Source organism: Corylus avellana, chromosome 1 (genome assembly GCF_965113065.1).
Source record: "Corylus avellana chromosome 1, dhCorAvel1.hap1.2, whole genome shotgun sequence".
NCBI classification, from domain to species: Eukaryota; Viridiplantae; Streptophyta; class Magnoliopsida; order Fagales; family Betulaceae; genus Corylus; species Corylus avellana.
The window spans coordinates 46,894,231-46,913,920 of NC_142490.1; the positions used below are offsets into that span (position 1 = coordinate 46,894,231).

The window sequence follows — 19,690 nt, forward strand, 5'->3', positions numbered from 1 at the left end:
ATTATATTTAAATGGATGGGACACATAGCATGAAAATGGCCTAGAAGTTTTCCTAGGGACATCCTGGCCATTAACTACAGAGGAGCTGGATCCAAATCTGATATCGCTTACTAAAATTCTAGCCGCGCCCCCAGCCCCCCAGCACAAATGCATAATAAAGCTCAACAGAGTAAGAAAACTTATGCATCAGCAAAGAGAGTCCTTGCTGTCAGTCTAGGGCTTGGGGTAGTAGCCCTCCAAGCTCCACCCCCACCCCATGAAAATTTTAAGAAATAAATCTGTACAAATCCTTCTAAAATTAACTTTTTTTTCCCAAAAAGTGTTTTTTTTTTTTTTTTTTTTTACTTTTATCTCCTCAAATCCAAAATTCTAGTTCCGGCCCCTGCTTAAAATTACCTAAGATTGAAAACCAATTTAAATTATAGATCTACTCTTTCATCTCTATCAACACCGAATTACAGATCCAGTTTCTTGGATTTATTGCCATAGGTTTACTACATAGTGTATTTTGAGAAGCAGGATGCTAATAAGAACAATTGAGTTTGTTTAGGGCGTTAAGAGTGAGCTGCCTTCCTTGATGAGCACGAACACGCTGCCAGCGTCTCCCCTTGAAATTCGAAGTTCTTCATCAAGGTATGTGGTAAGTAACCATGATTCAGCATTTCTGTTTGAGATAGAGAACTTCACTGGTGGTTGGCTGGAAATGGTCTTCACAACGGATGAAGCTGTCTCTTGAACAGAGGTGATTAAGCCCTTGAAGGGTGTGAGGTCAATCTTTTGTCCCAGAAATTCCACATTTTCTGGTATCACTATCGAGTCAGTTAATTGGGGAGTCCCAATTATACCTTCATCAAACTTGATCTGAATGAAGGAAAAAAGGAAAGGACTAATTTAGAGCAGAATCCAAAGCTTCAAAATTCTCTAATGTGTGATAGGACCCAGTTGTGTTGTTTGAACAAATTTTAGGAAGAAAGCATGAACAAACAGAATCTTTGACTGCAGAAGGTATTTGGAAGATGAACAGGTGGAATATAATTTTGTTTCACATCCTTTGGTGCAGGGTTCTTAGCAGAGATTAGAACCCTAAATGCAAAAAGTAATCCAAAGCTTTGAGTTTCGGAACTTTGTAGACGCAATTAGTGGTGAGCGTCGAGAAAGTATAAACGTAAAAAGTAATGTTATTTTTCACACACATTTCATACCAGCTGATTTAGCTTGTTTTAAGTGGCTTTCCATGTTAGCCACTTCAAGCATTCAATGTCGGCCGATATGAAATGGGTGTAAAGAGTAGCATTACTCGTAAACAAACCTGCACACGCTTTGGACTTCGGACTTCAAACTTGGCATTGGTACTAATTGAAGTTGTAGCCAATGGCCCAGCAAACTGGACAGAATTCTGGACGGTAAAATTCTCCGAGTCAATTGTCTGTGATATTTCCTCCACCTTTACTAAGGGCAATGTACCCCTTGACAGCAATGGGAACAAACCTGCAAAAGATGTGTATCTGCTCCACACATAAAGCTCAAAGTCATCACATTCATGCTATTCCCACAAGTACTAGAGCAAGGACCAAGAGTATACTTAACAGAAGAAACAAAGCCCGCTGTTTTGTGATATAGTTAGGGATTCAATCTCTTGTCTATTTCAAACTTCCAAGGACCACTACAATCCATTTCTCAGCAGAGTATATGCTAAAATAACAAGTAACTACTTCATACCAAATCAATTTCTATAAGACGCTTTGAATTAATATTCTATGTCAGAAATATAATTGCTATAAGAGCAAAAAAGGCATGGCCTTAAACACCAAGAATTTTGAAAGACTTTTATCTTCCTCTTCTGGATAAGAACAATTGGATCAGTTAGTTACAGATTAGCATTTTGGGATAATTGTAGAATAAAATGGTAGTTTTTAACCTTTCTCAAGCCAATAAAAATGGCCAAACTAGAATTTAAGAAAAAAATTACAACAAAATACACTATAGCATGGATTATATTTCTCTCTGGGTCTTCTACCATTACAAGTACACACAAGAAGTCTTTTGATGTCTGCTATAATGCCTTTAATTAATGAATTTGCACAATTTCACCTTGGTCGACCATAGTTCTTGCCCCAACAATTTCATTTGCACAGATTTACTTCACACCTATCTTTCACATCTCATTTTTCCTCCCTTTCTTTATCAATTTCCTTAACTTTCTAAACCATCATTCTCTTTGCCTATTTCTTTCTTTCTTTTTCCTTTTTATTTGCAAGTTACAAAACTCAGGTCATGAACCCAAAAGCTCACTCAATTCCATCAACAAGTTTACCCCTTTGCTCATAAAAAACAAACTCAACCAAGCATAAGGCTTAATCAACAAGATTATTAAGAGTTTTCAATTCTAATTTTACTTCGCTTCCTAATATGTTCTTAGCAAACAAAACAATAAACTTATAAACTTACGCGAGAATCCATTTTCCATTGAGCAGAGCCAAGGCCTCAGTCGGCGCCGGCGTCGGATTCTTCGCCTCCAGCTGCGTGATGAGCTCCACGATCTCCGCTCTCGTCTCGCTCGTCGCTCTCAGGCCCCGATCTGTCCCGTAAAACGAGTCCACTAGCGCCTTCTTCAGCCTATCAATCTCGCTCGGCTCCGCCGGCTTCTCCTCCTCGTCCGCCACCGCAACCGAAGCCCCATATGGACCCTCCTCCTTCTCCTGGCTCAACTCGTCATCGTTCACCGCCCGGACCCGGAAACTCGGTCGCTCCCGGACGAATTCCCCGGCCCGAATCCATGATTTCCCGATTCGTTTCGGGCCGATCTTGACCGAATTCGGCGCGAAAGTTGCTGGCTTGGAAGTTAATTGGGTTACTGAGAGGGTCTTGCAAGGGAATTGGTTCAAGTGAGAAATAGAGGCCATTTTGTTCTGGTTTGTTTATTTTGCAGGCAGAAAACAGAGAGACCTGTGAACACACAACGAAAAACAGAGGACCAGGTAGTTTATATTGGAGCATATAGTGAACGGGTTAACGCCACGTGTAGTTCGGAGATTCGTTTTAAATTGTTTCGAGTAATTTTGCTACTGGCTGACAGATTTTAGCAATTTTAAAAAAATATATATGTAATAAAAATTATAGAAAAACCATCCATTTCATTCAAATTTTAAAAACTCTCGATTCCACTTAAATAAATGTTTCACAAAAAACAAACATGGAGCTGAACATTTGATATTTCTGATTAATAGGTAGTTCAACATTTTGATTATGGGCCTAATGTCCCCATATTAGTACACCGATAGAAATTAGTTACAAACTAATTTGTAGCTAATTCATATAAACTAATCTAATAAAATAATGAGTTCTATAACTATTAAAAAAATATGTGTTTCTCACGTGTTAAGAAATAAATATCACGTTATTAGAATGATTTGTATAAATTAACTACAAATCAGTTTGCGTATGCGAAGAGCATCCTTACGGTCAGAATTATCTAAAATTGAAAATCAATTTAAATTATAGATCCACCGTTTCATCTCTAACAACACAGAATTACAGATCTAGTTTATTAGATGTATCACCATAGGTTTACTACGTGTAGTGTATTTTGAGAAGCAGGATGGTAATAAGAGCATTTGAGTTTGCTCATGGCGTTAAGAGGGAGCTGCCTTCCTTGATGAGCACGAAGACGCTGCCACCCTCTCCCCTTGAAATTCGAAGTTCTTCATCAAGGTATGTGGTAAGCAACCATGATCCATCCTTGCTGTTTGGGATAGAGAACTTCACTGGTGGTTGGCTGGAAATGGTCTTCGCAACGGATGAAGCTGTCTCTTGAACAGAGTTGATCAAGCCCTTGAAGGGTGTGAGGTCAATCTTTTGTCCCAAAAATTCCACATCTTCTGGTATCTCTATCGAGTCAAGAAACTGAGGAGTCCCAATTATACCTTCTTCCAACTTGATCTGAATGAAAGGAGAAAAGGGAAGGACTGATTTAGAGCAGAATCCAAAGCTTCAAAATCTTTGACTGCAGAAGGCATTTGGAAGATAAAGAGATGGAATATTGCTCAAAAGTGAACCAACCTGCACACTCTTTGGACTTCGGACTTCAAACTTGGAATTGGTTTTAACTGAAGCTGTAGCCAAATAAGCCAATGGCCCAGAAAACGTGACACAGTTCTGGACGGTAGAATTCTCCGAGTAAATTGTCTGTGATATTTCCTCCACCGTTAGTATGGGCAGAATACCCCCTGATAACAATGGGAACAAACCTTCAGAAGATGTGTAGCTGCTCCACACATAAAGTTCAAAGTCACCACAAGCAAGAAGATTGTGACCAAAAAGCTATGATATAATACTCAATTCCATCAACAAGTTTCCCGCTTTGCTCATAAATAACCAACTCAACCAAGCATAAACTTACTTGAGAATCCATTTGCCATTGAGCAGAGCCAAGGCCTCAGTCGGCGCCGGTGTTGGATTCTTCACCTCGAGCTGCGTGATGAGCTCATCGATCTTCGCTCTCGTCTCGCTCGTTGCTTTCAGCCCCCTATCCGTCCCGCAGAACAAGTCCACCAGCGGCTTCTTCAGCCTATCAATATCGCTTGGCCCCGCCAGCTTCACCACCTCATCCGCCACCGCCACCGAAAACGCTACCTTAGATGGACCCTCCTCTTTCTCCATGCCCAACTTATCATCTTCCGCTGCCCGGACCCGGAAACTCGGTCGCTCCTGGACGAACTCCCAGGCCCGAATGCATGATTTCCCGATTCGTTTCGGGCCGATTTTGACCGAATTCGGCGCGAAAATTGCTGGCTTGTAAATGAAATGGGGTACTGAGAGGGTCTTGCATGGGAATTGGTTCAAGAAAGAAGCAGAAGCCATTTTGATCGGTTTCTTTAATTGGACAGAAAACAGAGAGATTTATGAACGCAGAACGAAAAACAGAGGAGCAAGTAGTATATATTCAAGTATAATGAAAGGTTAACTCCACGTGTAGCTCAGAGATATGTTTAAATTGTTTTGAAGCATGGTGAGTGCTGCTGCAGTGGGATCCTAGCAATATTACTGTCGGGATAACTGGCAATTTGTTTCAGCAATATTACAAGTAATCAGACTTAACAAAACTTTTTTTTGTAACGATGACACATTTGTGTTTTCTACTGCAGCTTCAAAACTTTTGAACAATTATTAAATTATCGTTTACGCTCTAGATCTCAAAAACTTTTTTAACACATTTGATTATTATGTAGAATCTCTAAATAATCCGGGCAAATCAATTTCCTATAATAGACTACAAGAGACCCTAGTCTAATGAAATACAAACTAAATCAAGATAAACAAATTAGTTGGCATCCGTACAAGGTCTTTACTCATCCAGACAAAACTAGGTTAATTACAACTAAACTAGAATTTTTGGTACGGTGCGTCCGTATGCATTGTGAACGAGTGCTGATAAGCTTCTTGAGGGGCCTATAAAACTTAGCTCATTCGGACCAACTACGGATGAGATTGCCGACGAGCTTCTCAGGGGTCTATGAAACTTAGCTCATTTGGACCAATTGCGGACACGATTGCTTACAAGCCCCTTGGGGTCTATGAAACTTACTCGTTTGGGCACTCTTTAGATGAGGTTGAAAACAAGTATTTCAGTGGGTCTTATATGAACACCTGGTTTGAACAAATTGTAGACAGAAGTATTTTGTCACTAAATTAACCAATTCAAAAACCTAACAACAGTCATAATAATTATTTTAGATTAGGGACTTTATTTCAATATATTTTTTCAAAATAAATTTGTAATTCATTGAGATAATATTTTAAAGCCTTTATTATATAAAACTTGTACATATCTATTTGTGCATTAGTCAAATGATAATTTTGTCCCACTAGTGGTGATCTTTATAAACGATGAAGGATTTGTGTCTTGGAGAAAAAGAGACATGGGTGCTCCGATACTAGGGGCACTAATTGTTGGACATCCTTTTGAAACGTGGATGACCAAGTTGGCTGACTGTGAAGGATTTTGTGTCTCGGAGGTAAGGAAGCCAAAGAAGGTCGTATGAGGTAGACATTCAAACAAACTCCATAATCTTCTATTTTGTCGGATTCTAATTCTTGAACTTTCTGTGGGTTTCCACAAATTTCACAAAATATCTCCATCCAGACTCTTCCGCCGCCCATACAGCTGTTTGTTGGGTCTTTTGTACGTAGTTTTTCTGCTTTTTCCATTCTAAATATACTGCTATTTTGTTGTCTTTTGTATTTCCCTTATTTGCTTTATTTTTCTGTCTTTTCTATTGTGCTTCTTGGGTTTTGTGGGTGTTAGGCTCCCATGTAGTTTGATCTTGGCGTAGAGACTTGTGAAACTGTCTATAGTACTCCTTCTTTATGGGCACCTTTTTCGGATTTTGATAGTCTCTTTCCTCCTTCAGATAATGGTTATAGTTCAGAAAGGGTTACGAGGCCTCTCAAGGTTCTTGTCTCTTTTACTTCAGTATTCGCTTTAGGCGGCTCTACAAAAGATGTGTACCTGCTCCACACATAAAGCTCAAAGTCATCACATTCATGCTATTCCCACAAGTACTAGAGCAAGGATTCAATCTCTTGTCTATTTCAAACTTCCAAGGACTACTACCCATTTCTCAGCAGAGTATATGTGTTAATATAACAAGTAACTACTTCATTCCAAATCAATTTCTATAAGAAGCTTCTTTAATCGGTTTTGTTTTATTTTTTTTTTTATAAGTAATTTCACTTTGGTCGACCATAGTACTTCTTGCCCCAACAATTTCATTTGCACAGATTTACTTCACATCTCATCTTTCACATCTCATTTTTCCTCCCTTTCTTTTTCAATTTCCTTAACTTTCTAAACCATCATTCTCTTTGACTATTTCTTTCTTTCTTTTTCCTTTTAATTGGCAAGTTACAAAACTCAGGTCATGAACCCAAAAGCTCACTCAATTCCATCAACAAGTTTACACCTTTGCTCATAAAAAAACAAACTCAACCAAGAATAAGGCTTAATCAATAAGATTATTACGATTTTTCAATTCTAATTTTACTTCGTTTCCTAATATGTTCTTAGCAAACAAAACAATAAACTTACGCGAGAATCCATTTTCCATTGAGCAGAGCCAAGGCCTCAATCGGCGCCGGCGTCGGATTCTTCGCCTCCAGCGCACTTGCCTGCACTCTCTCTTAATAATCTCCGCTCTCGTCTCGCTCGTCGCTCTCAGGCCCAAATCTGTCCCGTAAAACGAGTCCACCAGCGCCTTCTTCAGCCTATCAATCTCGCCCGGCTTCGCCTCCTCCTCCGCCACCGCAACCGAAGCCCCAGATGTACCCTCCTCCTTCTCCGGGCTCAACTCGTCATCGTTCACCGCCCGGACCCGGAAACTCTGTCGCTCCCGGACGAATTCCCCGGCCCGAATCCATGATTTCCCAATTCGTTTCGGGCCGACCTTGACCGAATTCGGTGCGAAAGTTGCTGGCTTGGAAATTAATTGGGTTACTGAGAGGGTCTTGTATGGGATTTGGTTCAAGTGAGAAATAGAAGCCATTTTGTTCTAGTTTCTTTATTTGGCGGGCAGAAAACAGAGAGATTTGTGAGAACACAACGAAAAACAGAGGACCAGGAAGTTTGTATCGGAGTAAATAGTGAAAGAGTTAACGCCACGTGTAGTTCGGAGATTCGTTTTAAATTGTTACGAACAGTCTTGCTACTGGCCCACAGAGATTTCACCAATTTTTTTTTTTTTTTTTAATAACATTTTTGGTACTTGAATTTATATATATATATTTTTTAAGGTTTTAAAACATGACAAATATAGTATGTCAAATTTTGAAAAAGACTAAATTATCACCTCTGTTAATTTTCGTCAATCCTCCACTGGCGGAAGTCCACGTCATCGCCACGTAATATTGTGACACATGTCCACCTTTAAAGAAAAAAAATTAAACTAAACTAAACAATAAATCCGCGTCGGTATAACATTAAACTTAGACAAAAAAAAAAAAAATTGAAATAATTTGATCTCCTTCTTCCTAGTTGTTATTCCATTTTCAATCTCTCCCACTTGCTCTCAAAGCCTTCATCCACGTGCGGTGCGTTTGGTTCAACCACACCCACCTCTGAGTTTCCAAGTTTTTGAACCTTCAATCACGATGCGCGAACGAGATGCAAATAATTGAGATATGGAGGAATCCAGGAGCGGTTTGAGGATTTGTGACCCAATTGTGAAGCCACACTCAGATATGGAATCAAAGTCATCGTCATCGCTTAGATTTCTTGGGTGCCAATTCCGGTTATGAGGTGGCGTGTGAAGTGTTGGGGTTATTTCACATCGATTGTGGAAGGGGCTGATCGTTACTTTATAAGTGTGAGAGAAAGTCTCAAAAAACCTCTTCTTCTTCCTTGTCTTCTTGGGTTCGGAATCCAGCTAATTTAATAGGGTTTGCACATTTGAACTCTTAATTTTGGGTTTTTTTTTTTTTTTTTTTTTTTAGGGGGGGTAACCGTTGGTGGATTCTCTGTCGTTTTGAAGTAATGGGATTTGGTGGGGGCCGACATTCCCAGGCTAAGGATGGTGAGGTTATGGAGAAAGATCCAACCAAATGATACTTACAGGTATGCATAATTCTAGGGTTTCAATTCGGTATCTTTTTGTTTCGGAGAGGGGTTTTCTACTGTGAGGAAGACGAAGGGTGTGTTCAAAATGTTTTAATGAGTTGTTTCAAATTGGTTTGATTTCAGGTTTTTGGTTTTTTTTTTTTTTTGGTTTGAAGACGAAGGAGAAAACCGTTTGGTTTGGAGAAGGAAGCTTCCGTTTGAAGAAGGAGATCAAATTATTTAACTTTTTGTTTAATGTTATACCGAAGTGGATTTACCGTTTAGATTTTTTTTTTTTTTTTAGATAGACACGTGTCGTGATATAACGCGATTACGTGGCAATGATATGGACTTCCATAAGTGGGAGACTGATGCAAATTAACGGAGTTGGTTATTTGGTCTTTTCCCATATTTCAGGTACTAATTTTGTCATGTTTTAAAACCTAGTGAAAAAAATAATAATAAAAACATTAAAACCCAGGTACCAAAAAGGTTAACCCATTTTTTTTATAAAAAAATGGTAATAAAAATCATATGAAAAACTTCACAAAATGCCCCTTAACTTCTACGCGTCTTGAGAATACTTATAAAATTAGAAAATCTCAATTCCATCTCTCCAATTTTTAATATGATGTAATCTAAATTATAAATTATAATAGAATGAGAGATAAGTGTAATTTCCAACCAAATAAATGTTCCACTAAATTCAGAGGTGGGAGCTGGACATTTGATATCTCTAGTTAAAACATTTTGATTATGGATCTAATGTCCCTATATTAATACACGGACAAAAATTAGCTACAAACTGGTTTATAGATAATTCCTACAAGCCAATTTAATAAGGTAACATGTATTTGCTAAGAAATGTCACCTTATTAGATTTACAAATCAATTTGCAGCTAATTTTTGTCTATCTGGGGAGAGTCTCGCGGTCAGAATTATCTAAAACTGAAAATCAATTTAAATTATAGATCCACCGTTTCATCTCTAAAAACACAGAATTACAGATCTAGTTTATTGGATATATCACCATAGGTTTACTACGTATAGTGTATTTTGAGAAGCAGGATGGTAAGTATAAGAACATTTGAGTTTGCTCATGGCGTTAGGAGGGGGCTGCCTTCCTTGATGAGCACGAAGACGCTGCCACCCTCTCCCCTTGAAATTCGAAGTTCTTCATCAAGGTATGTGGTAAGCAACCATGATCCATCCTTGCTGTTTGGGATAGGGAACTTCACTGGTGGTTGGCTGGAAATGGTCTTCGCAACGGATGAAGCTGTCTCTTGAATAGAGTTGATCAAGCCCTTGAAGGGTGTGAGGTCAATCTTTTGTCCCAAAAATTCCACATCTTCTGGTATCTCTATCGAGTCAATCAATTGGGGAGTCCCAATTATACCTTCTTCCAACTTGATCTGAATGAAAGGAGAAAAGGGAAGGACTAATTTAGAGCAGAATCCAAAGCTTCAAAATCTATCACTGCAGAAAGCATTTGGAAGATGAAGAGATGGAATATTAGTCAAAAGTAAACAAACCTGCATACTCTTTGGACTTCGAACGTCAAACTTGGAATTGGTTTTAACTGAAGCTGTAGCCAATGGCCCAGAAAACGTGACACAGTTCTGGACGGTAGAATTGTCTGAGTAAATTGTCTGTGATATTTCCTCCACCGTTAGTAAGGGCAGTATACTCCCTGACAACAATGGGAACAATCCTTCAGAAGATGTGTACCTGCTCCACACATAAAGTTCAAAGTCACCACAAGCAATAAGATTGTGACCAAAAAGCTATAATATAATACTCAATTCCATCAACAAGTTTCCCGCTTTGTTCGTAAAAGACAAGCTCAACCAGGCATAAACTTACTTGAGAATCCATTTGCCATTGAGCAGAGCCAAGGCCTCAGTCGGCGCCGGTGTTGGATTCTTCGCCTCCAGCTGCGTGATGCGCTCCACGATCTCCGCTCTTGTCTCTCTCGTCGCTTTCAGCCCCCGATCCGTCCCGCAGAACGAGTCCACCAGCGGCTTCTTCAGCTTATCAACATCGCTTGGCCCCGCCAGCTTTTCCACCTCCTCCACCACCGCCGCCCCCACCGAAGACGCCGCCGCAGATGGACCTTCCTCCTTCTCCGGGCTCAACTCGTCATCTTTCGCCGCCCGGACCCGGAAACTCGGTCGCTCCTGGACGAACTCCCAAGCCCGAATGCATGATTTCCCGATTCGTTTCGGGCCGATTTTGACTGAATTCGGCGCGAAATTTGCTGGCTTAGAAATGGATTGGGGTACTGAGAGGGTCTTGCATGGGAATTGGTTCAAGAAAGAAACAGAAGCCATTTTGATCTGTTTCTTTAATTGGACAGAAAACAGAGAGTTTTATGAACGCAGAACCTAAAACAGAGGAGCAAGTAGTATATATTCAAGTATAATGAAATGTTAACTCCACGTGTAGTTCAGAGACTTGATTTAAATTGATTTGAAGTTGGCTGCTGCAGTGCCGACCTATTTGTTTGACTCTCTGGCCGCAGTGGATCCCAGCAATTTTACTGTCGGGATTATTGACAATTTGTTTTTTGTTTTGTTTGTTTGTTTGTTTGTTTTTTTTTTTTTTTTTATTGCATTAGCTTAAGAACTTCTAATTAATTATTAAATTATCTAGATTTTAAAAACTCTCTTAGATTCCGGATATATAGACTAGAAGAGACCTTAGTCTAATGAAATATAAACTAAATCAAGATAAATTACAAAACTTAGTCTGCATCTGTACAAGGTCTTTACTCATCCAGACACAATTAGATTAATCATGAGTAAACGAGATTGCCGACTTAGTTTGTGCAGACTAACTATGGATAAGATTGCCAACGAGCTTCTCTGAGGGTCTATGAAACCAACATCATTTTGACCAATTGCAGACACGATTGTTGAAGAGCCTCTTGAAACCTATGAGAAACTTAGCTCGTTCGAACACTCTTCAGACGAGGTTGCAAACAAGTATTTTGGTGGGTCTTCTATGAACACCTCTTCCAAACGAATCGTAAACAAAAGTATTTTGTTACTAAATTAGTCAATTCAAAAACCTAACTACCGTTGTAATAATTATTTTGTTACTAAATTAGCCAATTCAAAAACCTAACTACCGTTGTAATAATTATTTTAGATTAGGGTCTTTGTTTCAATAAAACTTGTACATATCTATTTGTGCATTAGTGAAATGATTATTTTCTCCCACTAGTGGAGATCTTTATAAACAATGAAGAATTCGTGTCTTGGAGGAAAAGAGATGGGTGCTCCGATACAGGGAGACTAATTGTTGGACATCCTTTTGACACGTGGATGACAACTTGGCTGACTCTGAAAGATTTTGTGTCTTGGAGGTAAAGAATCCAAAGGAAGGTCGTATGAGGTGGACATTCAAACAAACATCTATTTTGTCGGATTCTAATTCTTGAACTTTCTGGGGGTTTCCACAAATTTCACAAAATATCTCTATTCCAGACTCTTCCGCCGCCCATACAGCTGTTTGTTGGGTCTTTTGTACGTAGTTTTTCTGCTTTTACCATCGTAAATATTAAAAAAAGTTGTTAGAGAACGTAATTTTGCAGAATAATTTGTGCTGCTTTCTTATAAGATTAAACAGAATAGAAAATACAATTATAATCCATCACCAACTTTGATAACATAAGTTGATGTGAATTCAAAAACTAATAACATAATCTTAACATAAGACTTAATACTAATATGAAAGTAATAACAAGAGAACAAGAGAAGTAGAATACAAACATATGACTTAAAGACTTATTTGTTTGCATTAGAAGAAAGAGATGCAGTAAGACTAAAAGATTTCAGATGATCGCGTGTGCAATCGTTCGCACTATCAAAGACTTTTACGTTGTAGTGAGTGCGCTCGATTGCACTACCAAAGGGTTCAGGATGCGCATGTGCGATCGATCACGCTACCAGAGACTTTTGTCTTATAGTTAGTGCGCTCGATCGCACTACCAGAAGCTTCAAGATTAGCAGCCATTACATGTGCGCTCGATCACTCAGAGGAACTGCGATCAATCGCAATAACAAAAACTTCTTGAACTTTATCAGCAGTTTCCTTAACAAATATACTGCTATTTTGTTGTCTTTCTATTTCCCTTATTTGCTTTATTTTTCTGTATTTTCTATTGCGTTTCTTGGGTTTTGTGGGTGTTAGCCTCCCATGTAGTCCCTCTTCATGGGTGCCTCTTTCGGATTTTGATAGTCTTTCTTCCTTTGGCTACCCTCCAATCGTTATTGCAGTTTCTTTGCTTGGGTTTAGAAAAGGTTGCAAGACCTCTCAAGGTTCTTGCCCCTTTTACTTCATTATTCGCTTTAGGCAACTCTACAAAGAGGATCGAGCCATTTATTTGGCTTATTTTCTAGCTAATTCCTACTATTTATATGTATTTTTACATTGTTACTTTTGTTTTGGAAAATCAACTAACTTGTTCGTTTCTATTTCAAATGAAATGGAGAGGATCCAAGTCCTGGGCGAGTCCTCCTTTTTTTTTTTTTTTTTTGGTATTTTAATTCTGAGAAGTGTTACACATTTCAAATTTTATTCTCAAAAGTTGGTTCTCAAATGTTATGTCACTATTTTATGAAATTTATTATTTTAAAAAATGTATCACCAACTCATAAGATGGTGATACATCATTTGGGAACCAACTTTTGGAACAAAAATTTGGGATATTTAGCATTTAATTCTTAGTATCCCTTCCCAATTTTCTCATACTTGGTTTTTATAAAATAATTTTCACCTAAGACCAAAAAGACAAGGAGAACACCATAGCATTTTCCTATTATTAATTTAATTATATGGTTCTTACTTGGTAATTTAATAGAGTATTATGCTTGGGCCGGGCTTAAGGCAAGCAAGCAAACAGGAACACCAAAATAAGCTGAGCTACGTGCAAGCCCCTTAAGAGTCTTGCTAGAAGATGACGAAAAGAGCCCTATGGAATCATGGGCTGGCCCATGTTACACCTCCACTTCTATATCTTTTGGGCGCATAATTGTAATAGCCCATCTTATACAAAACAGAACCTTTTTTTTTTTTTTTTAATGGCTAATCAAAAGACAAATCAGTAATGTCACGTCAGCAAAGTAGGCTACAAGTGTGATTTATAGCATTACTATTAAAAAATGTTATAGATCACACTTTTATCACACCTAGTTCATACCATGCTAATGTGCTATGTACCAATCATCTCTCATAATTTTATTTTTTTTTAAACAAGATCTGACCCAAAGGTTAATTAGAACTTGCAGACTTGCAGTTCAACAGGATAAGATAGTAGTGGGATAAAAGTGTAATTTCTAGCATATTTCTTTTGATACTGATAACAATTTTCTTTTAATAAAAGATTTGATATTCATAACATTTTTTTTCTTCATGTAATGTCTATCTATATAGAATTATACGTGATATCACGAAGATCTCAACTTTTATTCTTTTTATATTTCATCCTGGTCAATCAATTCTTGAAAATTTTTATTTTAACTATAATAGATCCTTAATTAGCATGATTTCTAAGATTACTATTATCCTAATCTTAGTATGATTATAAAAGTTCAGGAAAAAAAGAGATGGGGAAAAAAAATAGTTACTATTGACTTGAGGCATTGTTTATTTGTTGGTACCAAACCAAATCATGAGTTTAGATTTGATTGAGTTATGAAATACTAACCAAGTCCAGCTCGAGAACAGACAAAGTACTTGATCAAAATCTGACACGAAATTGTCCACCTAACACAAAATGTCATATCATTCAAGCCGAAAAACTATTTAAAATCTTGGAAAAATTGCAGATTTTGATGACTTCTTGGTACCCCATATTCTGGTTGGTGCCAACAAAAAAGTCTTTGTCATTGGTTGGAGACCATGGACCAACCATGCCAATCATTGACCTCAAAAAAGATAATTAACAGGGTATTAATCATATGATTGACTTTCAGATTGTCATGATCGACATTAACTAGAATTAAGAAGAGCTTTAATCATGGTAGGATGAGTTTGATGATGATGATAACATGCCTACTTTATTTACAATTTAATCCACCTGAAAAAGAGTCCACTTGTGAAATTGAGTGAAAAAGTAAAAGTTTAAGCCCCATTAGATTATAAATCCCACTTTTTTAATCAATAGTTACTGTTGGTTATTCCTTTTCCCTTTCAAACAAAAGGTAATTCACTCTTTTCTTCTTCTTTCCCTTGGGCTGGAGAAAGAATTAATGGCTCATCCGACATTGCTGGAAAGCAAACTTCTCATTGTTGGCACAATCAGTGGATTAACTTTCGTTTGAAGGGAAAATAAAATAAAATAAAAACAATTTTTTTGGGTGCTTAGGGAGGGATTTGTGATTCTTAAAAATAATTATTTTATTATCGTGAGCATCCGAATAGCTTAAATGATAATTTTTTTTTTTTTTTTTTTTTTTTAATAAGAAACTTACCAATATGTATGGTGGACCCATCAGCCTAAGGCCCAAACATATGAGAGCCCTTGGTTGAGCACCGACCTCCTCAAGTGGAGCAAAGGTGAAAGAGGATCGGCTTACATGTTGTTATCATGTATGCTGTAATAAAAGCAATGGTTAAGATTAAATCTCTCAAAATCTCTTTTCATTTTCTCCCTCTTATTAAAAGCTTATAAAAGTAAGTCAACTTTGAGATTCAATCTTAACCGTTGTTTTTACTACAACATACATGTAAAATAACAGTATGTAAGCCGAATTCGAAAAAGAGATTTCACCACGGAAAGAGGGAAAAGAAAAAAAACACTAAATTAGATATGAATTATATATATAATAATATAATATTAAATGGCGCGAGTAGATAAACCGCATACCTTTTTTTTTTAATTTAATTTAATTTTTTTTATTCAAAGCGAGAGAGGGGGGAAAAGGGGATACTGCATACCCTTAAACAGTTTATTTTCGTCAAATTTTAAGAAAATCCCCCTTATTCGAATAATTTTGTATTTTTTATTTTTGACATGTTGGAGGGAAATGGGGGAGAAAGATTCAATCTTTCGACCTCCGCTTCATGAGGTGTGGCTTCCAGCCGCTAGAGTTAGGATTGATCGTAATCAAATTCGATTACCATTAAATTTAATTGATTTGATTACTGTACTTATCTTCAACTTTACCTACTTCAATTCTTTTATAAATATAAGTATTTTGTATTGATAAAAAAAAATAAAAAAAAAAAAATTAAGAAATAAAAGAAAAATGTAACATTTTGGACTGTGATGGATGTAGGCACCAACCACCTGAAAATCATTGTCTCCAATTTCTTTGTTTATTTCGATTTTATATTATATTTTTGGTTTCCAATTTAGTTTTAATTTTTTTTTCCTCCTCTTATCATTTTTGTCTCTAATTTTCACGTAATATAAGAGTTGATTCACTCGTTCTCTATGATTCTTCTCCGGTGGTGATTCTTTTATCGGGTAGCAATGCCTTGCCAAAACCATACTCAAAGTCAAAGTTGTCGTGTGTCGTGTATTCTCATTGGTCAAGAACACCAAATCCTGTGCCGTGGACGAAGCCCGAGCAGCAGCTTCAACTTCTTCCAGGTAATCGCTTCTTAAATCTTCCAACTTTCAAACATCAAAACCATTTACGTACAGATCACACATATAAACCAAAACCAAACACCCACCTATAGATTCCGGTTAGCTTGAACATTATAAATAGATACTATATAAAAGAGAACAAAAAAAATGGTTAGGTCGTACTGTAATATGATTCTACTTACGTACGCCAATGAGAAATGCCACATGGCAAAACCTAGGTTCACGCGCCGGCTTCAATGGCTTTTGACTTCGTTTACAGGCCGGCGAACAGCATCTTTAAGGAACGAAAACTACAAAGCTACTTATTATAGTACTTCTTTAATATTAAAGTTGACAAAAAAACTAAAAGAAAAATTGCTCCTCTTGCTCCAAGTTCAAGACAAGCCAAGAAGAAAGAAGAGAAGAAACTCTGGAAAGTACCCAATTCTCTCCCTTTTGTTATCTTCTTCTTCTTATTCTTATTCTTCTTCTTCTATAATTGTCCTTAGCCTTCTCAGACTCTCAAAATACGGAGCTGGCTATGACCTCATAGACCCAGACCCAGTCTTTATTGACCTCTCAAATATGAAAAATACTGTTTTTTTTGGACCCCATTGCTCCCTGTATGGTATTGTCACTTTCGCTTCTGTGAATTAAAACTTAAGAGGTGGGGTTTTGCTGGTCCTTGAAGAAGCTCACGGGATTTCCATTGATAAGCCGCCCTTCACTCACTCTGATCCAATCCTGTAGGTCTTATTAATAATCCACACACGAAAACCTTTCTATGTGTTTTTATTCGTTTTTGGCTTCTGGGTTTGCGTGAAAATGAGTCAACTCGGTGTCATGTTGCAGGAATCGGTGGTAAGAGAAAGGGAGACGAGAACGATTCTGTGTTTTCTGAGGGAGGAAATGGACGGCGTGGATGGAGCGAGGAGGCGGAGGAGTCTGAAGGAACGGCTGGGATTGAAGGGGATGGGCTGTTGCGGCGCAAAATGGGGCTTCGGAGCCAACACGGTGAGAGGCGACGACGAAGACGAAGAAAGTCAACAAGAACAGGTGATCTATGAGGGTCAGGATCTGCCGGAGAGAAGTTCGGACCCTGCTTGTACGGAACCGGTTCCGTCTGGTTCGGGTATGAACTTGGCGGCGGCTCTGGCGGCGGAGCGACACTTCCGGGCGTCGTACGAACCGGAGCAGGCATCGCAGGAACCGGAGGCAATGGCTGGGGAACCCACGGGTGATAACCAGATGGATACTGGAACCGCACCGGGAACACCGTTGAGAGTATCGTTGATGAGGCTGCTTGAGGAAACAGCGGTCGGTGGAGATGAGGGTGAGGCGATGCAGAAAGAGAAAGTACCCGGAGAGCAGGGCAGTGATTCAGTGTGCTGCGTGTGCATGGTGCGGAAGAAAGGGGCAGCGTTCATCCCATGTGGGCACACTTTTTGCAGGGTGTGTTCGAGGGAGCTGTGGTTGAATCGAGGCTCTTGTCCCCTCTGCAACCGTTCGATCCTCGAGATCCTCGATATCTTCTAAGATCAGTGGCCACAGTGCCTCGTGATCCGTGTGAGTGTCTTTATTGGGAGGAAAATTTTATAAAGGATTTCAATATGGGCTTATATATAATTATGTGGAACATGAATTTGATGAATTTGTTGTTATTTATCGTTCTTTATGTGAAAATTTTCATCTTCATTTCTAAAGGATTCTAACATTTTTTCTTGTGGGTTCAAATTATTCAAAAGACATAATTTTTTTCTAAATTAGTCTAAAAAATATATTTTTCAACCCATATAAAATAGTACTAAGTGTCTATAAACATTTAATAAACACGTTAAATTTAGTTTAAGTTAGTAAACTGCTATTAATGATCAAGGTTAAGAATTTAATGTTCATTTTAAGTATTTATAGACATGTCTATAAATACTGATCCCTATGCTTTCGACAGTCAATACACGTCAGAAAAAATTTCAGACGTGTCAGACACCATAAAACGTCAGAAATTTCCAGTCAAGAAAAAATTATTTTTTTTATAGTGTACACTTGACACTATTTTACATGAATTGAAAGATATTTCCTCCAAAACTGATTTGGAAAAAATTTATGTTCATTATTCAACACATAAAATATGTGACTTATGGAATTGGAATCAAGTTAATATACACTCAAAAAAAAAAAAGAGTTGGACCAAAGCTTTCACATTAAAGTATGGGCTTAACATATTCTTGCTCCTTGCAATGATACGAGATAATTGGGCATCACTAAATATTTGGGCCTTGGAGCATTCATGCTCTAGCCTTACCCAAATTGAAGTTGAGCCTGGATAATATTTTGGATTTAATTGGGATGAGTATCTCTAGCTGAGATATTGTTGAATCTCAGCAAATTTAACTGGGCTTGTTCTGATATAGTGATATTGTATGTGGACCTTTTGATTGGTCCAAAGTTCAGTTATTATATATAAATTTGATATGGCTGTGACTCCCTCTAACAAAAGAACCTTGATCCATCAATTCTGGACACCCATAATGGCTCAAATCATAAGCCTTCATCTTTTTTTCTTTTTGTAAAGAAGCCTTCATCTTTAAAGGTGTAGTCATTAGGCCAAAGAAGCCGGTGTTATTCATCTATTGGTTCTTTTCTTTTGATACTTTTTCAAAGGTGTTATTTTTCAAATACATGCATTTTAGAGATATGTCAACTTAAATAGAATGAGTTTAAGACTAACAATTTGTATTCACGTGTCGAGTTTGGATTGTTTCGAACTATAGGTATAAAAGACTATATAGGTACGTATACTATAAATTGACCTATTTAATTAAATAAATTATATATTTCAACTGTTAAAATTTATTGGCCCTGTATGTTTTATCTGGTTTGATACTCTTTGGTTTTCTTTTGTTGGTCGTGCTTTTTGGAAAGTTAAAAAGAGTACGTAGGGAAGAGGAAATAATTATCCTCACGTACATCATCACAGGAGCCTTTAACTAAACTACTCAACGCAATTCTAACTTGACATAAATCTCATATTACGTCTCATGTCACGAAATTTTGCTGGATTGCCAACTTGCTCAAGTTGACGCAAACCTCTCTCTCTCTCTCTCTCTCTCTCTCTCTCTCTCTCTCTAGTTGAGTGCTTAAAATGTTGCTGCTTATCGTGACTACATTCATTAACTAATAATGCATGTATGCATGCGTGCGTGAAAAGTGAGCATCATGATAAGCACGAGCTTTGGAGAGAGAGAGAGAGAGAGAGTGAGGCTTGTGATCAATGTGGGCATAATTGAAATGCGAAGGGGAACCATGTGATTGCGAGTGTGTTTGAAATGGATGTTTTATTGATACGTGCAAGGTATGTGCAGAAGGAAGAGGAAGGAAAAAGCTTCTTTTTTTAGAGGGTGAGTAAGTGGGGAGGTGTGTTCGATTTGCATCAGAAACATTTTTACTTTTGGGAAAGCTGATCTTTTGTTCCTTGTTCCAATTATGTGGTCTCAGCAAGCAGCTTGATCGAAATAAAAAGT

At 37.8% G+C, this 19,690-nt stretch overlaps 5 protein-coding genes across 6 annotated transcripts; 1 reads left to right on the plus strand and 4 right to left on the minus strand.

The window, feature by feature from the left end:
* Positions 1 to 507: 507 nt before the first annotated feature.
* Positions 508 to 3,091, minus strand: LOC132170368 (plastid-lipid-associated protein, chloroplastic-like). Its single transcript, XM_059581323.2, has 3 exons — positions 2,449 to 3,091; positions 1,310 to 1,505; positions 508 to 861 (listed from the first exon to the last, which is right to left on the minus strand). Exons 1-3 carry the CDS (start codon positions 2,901 to 2,903, stop codon positions 547 to 549), a joined length of 966 nt encoding a protein of 321 aa, XP_059437306.2. The 5' UTR covers positions 2,904 to 3,091; the 3' UTR covers positions 508 to 546.
* Positions 3,092 to 3,577: 486 nt separating this feature from the next.
* Positions 3,578 to 5,187, minus strand: LOC132170366 (plastid-lipid-associated protein, chloroplastic-like). Its single transcript, XM_059581321.2, has 3 exons — positions 4,400 to 5,187; positions 4,060 to 4,264; positions 3,578 to 3,939 (listed from the first exon to the last, which is right to left on the minus strand). Exons 1-3 carry the CDS (start codon positions 4,858 to 4,860, stop codon positions 3,625 to 3,627), a joined length of 981 nt encoding a protein of 326 aa, XP_059437304.2. The 5' UTR covers positions 4,861 to 5,187; the 3' UTR covers positions 3,578 to 3,624.
* A 472-nt stretch (positions 5,188 to 5,659) lies between these two features.
* LOC132173015 (plastid-lipid-associated protein, chloroplastic) lies at positions 5,660 to 7,689 on the minus strand. Its single transcript, XM_059584578.2, has 2 exons — positions 7,088 to 7,689; positions 5,660 to 6,508 (listed from the first exon to the last, which is right to left on the minus strand). The coding sequence occupies exons 1-2, from the start codon at positions 7,539 to 7,541 to the stop codon at positions 6,492 to 6,494; spliced, it is 471 nt and encodes a 156-aa protein (XP_059440561.2). The 5' UTR covers positions 7,542 to 7,689; the 3' UTR covers positions 5,660 to 6,491.
* A 1,839-nt stretch (positions 7,690 to 9,528) lies between these two features.
* On the minus strand, positions 9,529 to 11,054 carry LOC132173016 (plastid-lipid-associated protein, chloroplastic). The gene is made up of 3 exons (XM_059584580.2): positions 10,454 to 11,054; positions 10,123 to 10,318; positions 9,529 to 10,002 (listed from the first exon to the last, which is right to left on the minus strand). Exons 1-3 carry the CDS (start codon positions 10,918 to 10,920, stop codon positions 9,688 to 9,690), a joined length of 978 nt encoding a protein of 325 aa, XP_059440563.2. The 5' UTR covers positions 10,921 to 11,054; the 3' UTR covers positions 9,529 to 9,687.
* Positions 11,055 to 16,123: 5,069 nt separating this feature from the next.
* Positions 16,124 to 17,820, plus strand: LOC132170369 (uncharacterized). Of its 2 annotated transcripts, none has more exons than XM_088512068.1 (2): positions 16,124 to 16,190; positions 17,022 to 17,820. In XM_088512068.1, exon 2 carries the CDS (start codon positions 17,079 to 17,081, stop codon positions 17,703 to 17,705), a length of 627 nt encoding a protein of 208 aa, XP_088368194.1. In that variant the 5' UTR covers positions 16,124 to 16,190; positions 17,022 to 17,078; the 3' UTR covers positions 17,706 to 17,820. The 2 variants fall into 2 exon arrangements, with proteins under 2 accessions (XP_088368194.1, XP_059437308.2); XM_059581325.2 differs by lacking the exon at positions 16,124 to 16,190 and adding an exon at positions 16,539 to 16,915.
* Positions 17,821 to 19,690: the final 1,870 nt, after the last annotated feature.